This window comes from Amphimedon queenslandica, unplaced genomic scaffold (genome assembly GCF_000090795.2).
Source record: "Amphimedon queenslandica unplaced genomic scaffold, v1.1 AMPQUscaffold_9586_Cont18316, whole genome shotgun sequence".
NCBI classification, from domain to species: Eukaryota; Metazoa; Porifera; class Demospongiae; order Haplosclerida; family Niphatidae; genus Amphimedon; species Amphimedon queenslandica.
Genome location: NW_003550142.1, coordinates 1 through 3,913, shown reverse-complemented (window position 1 = coordinate 3,913; position 3,913 = coordinate 1). Strand labels below are relative to the sequence as shown.

Sequence of the window (3,913 nt, the reverse complement as noted above, 5' to 3'; positions counted from 1 at the left end):
TCTTCCGGGCCCAATACCTGAGGGAGAGAGAGGAAATAATAATATAAATATTGACAATTTCGTCCCTTTGTTTACATTATTCGGTAATTCTATAGTGAATACAACCAAAGAAATAAACATTAAATATTTTAAATTTAAAATACCCCACTCACATCCATGCATATACAGATAAACCACACACACACACACAGAGAGAGTAAATATACACACACAGAGTAAATATACACATAATATATAATGTAAATACATACCATTGGAACACTCAGCCAGTCTTCAGCTAGCTTCATTGCATGCTGTGCATTTGCTAGAGCGTCTTTTGGATCCATTGTCTCGGCCTCTGGACACAGTCCGGGAGCAATCCCGTCCACCAGAGCAGCTACTGCTGTGCCGTCATTCCAGTCTGAAGTGAAATCTTTGATATTTTTCTCCGGTATTTTTGACTATAAGGAAAAACAACAAGATAATGATGAATAGCATAAATTCTTATTCAAACAGACACTATCCAGTTGCCGTAACATATACACAAACTGAATATAAGGAATTTGCATGGGGAAAGAAGATACTTAGATATGAATATTGTAAATAACATAGATACACAAGTTAATCATGTTTATAAATAAAAATATAATCTTAAAAGCTCTTACATTTATGTATCCAAGGAGTGCCTTCTTTGCCGACATTTTCTGATTCTTTGATTTGTCATTCAGCCCAAGGCCAAGGTTAATCTGATAGTGAAGTATAAGGGTCCAAATTAGACCCAGTATGAGCTTTTTGTTGCCTCCAACTATGTCTCCACTCCCTACACAAACACAGTATCATAGTAGCATAAATTAAGGTGGCTTTACACTGCACAATTAACGTAACGTAAGGCTATACACAACAGGAAGTGCTGTATAAACCAATGGCTGATGTTTACGTAAGGTAAGAGTAGAGATAATTCCAACTCTTATGTTACGTAAACGATGGCCATTGGTTTATACAGCACTTCCTTGGTCTAACGTATAGCCTTACCTTAAGTTAATTTTGCAGTGTACATCGGCCTTTAACGCATGGCCTTACCTTACGTTAACTTTACAGTGTAAAGCTGGGTTCAGAATATTTGCATTGTGACCGGAAGTGCTATATAACGCAATGGGTAAATGCAAGAATAGAACTTGACTCTATTCTTGCGCTTATCATTGCGTTATATGGCACTTCCGGTCGCAAAACAAATATTCTGAACCCAGCTTAAATCCACTTTAAAGCTCACTAAGGATTGAAAATCGTACTATTTTGATCTAAGCATGCACTAATGCTGCACTTGACGTTCACCCTGCTGCTGATAACTAAGTTTATAAGTCATGCAACTAGATTCAACTTAGTAGCACAATAGTATAGCATGCTACATTAAGCAAATACATTGAGCCAATAGCAATTGTACATGCATGGGCACAGAGCAGGTGCAGAGAGAGGTCTACTCAATTAGAATTTGCACACACACCTGGACACACACCTCATTCACAAATCACAATAAGAGTCACTTTGATATTACCCAAAATGGACTTTATTGCTGCATCTTATGCTGATGCTTATTATTTTATAACAAAACTACAAAAAATCATGATTTTATCTTCCTCACCTATGTTGACAAGCCTGATTTTCTCTATTTTTGTGATGAAGTTGAGAGCCATATCGACATTCTCCATCCTCTGTGCATGGACTCGAGGCTTCTTGTTGTATCTGCCCAGCGGCTTAGTGGAGAGAAGCTCTAGCAAGTGTATGAGATTGACTCCATTGGAGAGGCCTTCGGCTAGATCCGACAATACTATCTCCCTGTACTTGAGCTGCTCGTTGCACCAACGCGTGAAGGTCTTCTCTTGTATTCGCTTCCATTCGGCGTCCAAGCTAGTCTTGGACTCCATTTCCTCGACTAGTGAAGACATAGCTACACTGAGTAGGGCTACGCTTCTAAATACGAGAGGAAAAGCAGTGAAGTGTTTACTTTAGTTCCCAGCCCCACCCTGTGACACCTTAACATTATTCATCTTCACTACATGATGATTTTGCCATAGACACTATATACACTTACAAACACACACCTACTAGAGACACTGATGATCCTATAGATTAAGTACTCACCATAAAAGACAATGTACTCATTATGTACCTTAAAAACAAATTTACATTGTGGAAAAATAATTTCAAACTCTATCAGTATTAATAGCGCAATTTTGCTGCAATCCTATTATTGATCACTATAGCTGACTAATTGATCACAGTGGAATAGTAATACAGCATGGCAACCCAATGCACGGTACAGTTAGCTCCTTCTTCTGCTTCAAATCACTTTCATTTTCGCATTATAATTGCAGCATCTGTAAAGTACTAGATTGTTACTTCGTTGCTTGTCCATCCAGCGAGATTCACAAGTGCTTGATGTTTACATAAGAATAAATAAGCTCATATTATTAATACAGTTACACTAAAACATGGCACAGCTAAAAAGGGTGTAGCTCATTAATTTACACATTTTTGCCGATGATTCAATAGAGCTATGTCTCTTAGCTTCTTAGCATTGATTGGTCCCGTTTGATCAACTAATTGTCCAAGGTAAGATGACGACTGACAAAGCAACAAATGAGGTTCATCATACTCCACTAATTCTCCTTTATCCAGTACCTTTAAAGTCACATTTTAATAATAAATTAAATTTAACAATGAACATACATGTAGTAACATACCATGATCTTATCATAATCCATTACAGTGTTTAGTCGATGGGCAACAGTCAGTACAGTGCATTCACTAAACTGCTCACGAATCACTTCTTGAATGATACCATCAGTTCTACATGTTATAATAAAATGATAGAGTAGAAATGAAGCTGGTCATTACTTCATGTCTACATTAGCTGTGGCTTCATCTAATACTAAAATTGGATTGTTTCTCAGGAGAGCTCTTGCAAGACAAAAGAGCTGTCTCTGACCAACACTAAAGTTGCTACCTCCTTCAGTTATGATTGACAATAGACCATCATCCAATCCTTCAACTACTGATTTTAACTGAACCTACATGCATCATCAAAGAATTACAAATATTTTATAGCAATCTTTACTTGTTCTAATGCTCTCCATATGTCAGAATCATTGTACACTTGAAAAGGATCAAGATTGTATCTAATTGGCCCACCAAACAATACTGGATCCTACAATACAATAATGAAACATTTTTACAATAAAATACATACATGCACATACTTGAGGTATAATTGATATATTCTTCCTAAGATCATGTAGTCCTAGTGCATTAGCATTAACTCCATCAATAATGATACTGCCGCCAGTTGGTTCAGCTAATCTAAACAATGCTGATATCAGTGATGTCTTTCCAGCACCAGTTCTACCCACAATACCAACCTAATTCAATTTTTTCATAGCACCCAAACATTATAGCTACATACTTTACTCCTGCTAGATATAAGACATGATATATTACTCAGTACTTGTGGGCCATCTACTGAATGACTATAACAAATCTCATTAAATATAATATTTCCTTTATCAGGCCAGTTTGGTGGTGGCTTAGACTCAGGAAGAGTTTCCAATGATGCTTCGACTTCTAATCCACCATAAGCAATAACCCTCTCTGGAGATACCATCTATACGAGAATTATACTGGTACTGGTATATAAGTATGTCGTATTATCTTACCAAGTTCTCCACTTCTGTGCTGGATCTCATGTAGAAAGCAAAATCATCCATCAATGCAATAGCATATGTTAATGACAATGAAATGAGGGCAGCATTAAAAACTATAACATCAACACTACAATCAGAGAAATATACATTTCGGCTTTACTTTGTGCAAGAGTAATTGATGACAAGACAATAGCAGTTATGAAGAGAAAGATAAAGCAGTCAAGACGCATTGAAAA

General features: G+C 36.8%; 2 protein-coding genes across 2 annotated transcripts; both read right to left on the bottom strand.

Annotated features, from left to right (window-relative positions):
- Nucleotides 1–5: 5 nt before the first annotated feature.
- Nucleotides 6–2,084, bottom strand: LOC100638023 (filamin-A-like; the record flags this gene model as incomplete). Its single annotated transcript, XM_003391362.2, has 5 exons — nucleotides 2,010–2,084; nucleotides 1,619–1,947; nucleotides 645–799; nucleotides 252–440; nucleotides 6–17 (listed from the first exon to the last, which is right to left on the bottom strand). Coding segments are annotated over exons 1-5 (693 nt in total), but the record flags the coding sequence as incomplete, so codon positions are not given.
- A 317-nt stretch (nucleotides 2,085–2,401) lies between these two features.
- On the bottom strand, nucleotides 2,402–3,907 carry LOC100637898 (multidrug resistance-associated protein 4-like). The gene is made up of 8 exons (XM_003391361.3): nucleotides 3,838–3,907; nucleotides 3,690–3,790; nucleotides 3,440–3,637; nucleotides 3,237–3,395; nucleotides 3,095–3,184; nucleotides 2,875–3,047; nucleotides 2,721–2,826; nucleotides 2,402–2,658 (listed from the first exon to the last, which is right to left on the bottom strand). The coding sequence occupies exons 1-8, from the start codon at nucleotides 3,905–3,907 to the stop codon at nucleotides 2,497–2,499; spliced, it is 1,059 nt and encodes a 352-aa protein (XP_003391409.2). The 3' UTR covers nucleotides 2,402–2,496.
- Between the last annotated feature and the right edge of the window lie 6 nt (nucleotides 3,908–3,913).

Bases quoted from the DNA above. Each gene is read 5' to 3' on its own strand.
- LOC100637898 (XM_003391361.3), bottom strand. From the start codon at position 3,907: ATGCGTCTTGACTGCTTTATCTTTCTCTTCATAACTGCTATTGTCTTG. The intron at 2,827-2,874 runs GTAATGACCAGC...TATAACATGTAG, and splicing joins ACAGCTAATGTAGACATGAA to AACTGATGGTATCATTCAAG. The intron at 2,659-2,720 runs GTATGTTACTAC...GTGACTTTAAAG, and splicing joins TGGATTATGATAAGATCATG to GTACTGGATAAAGGAGAATT.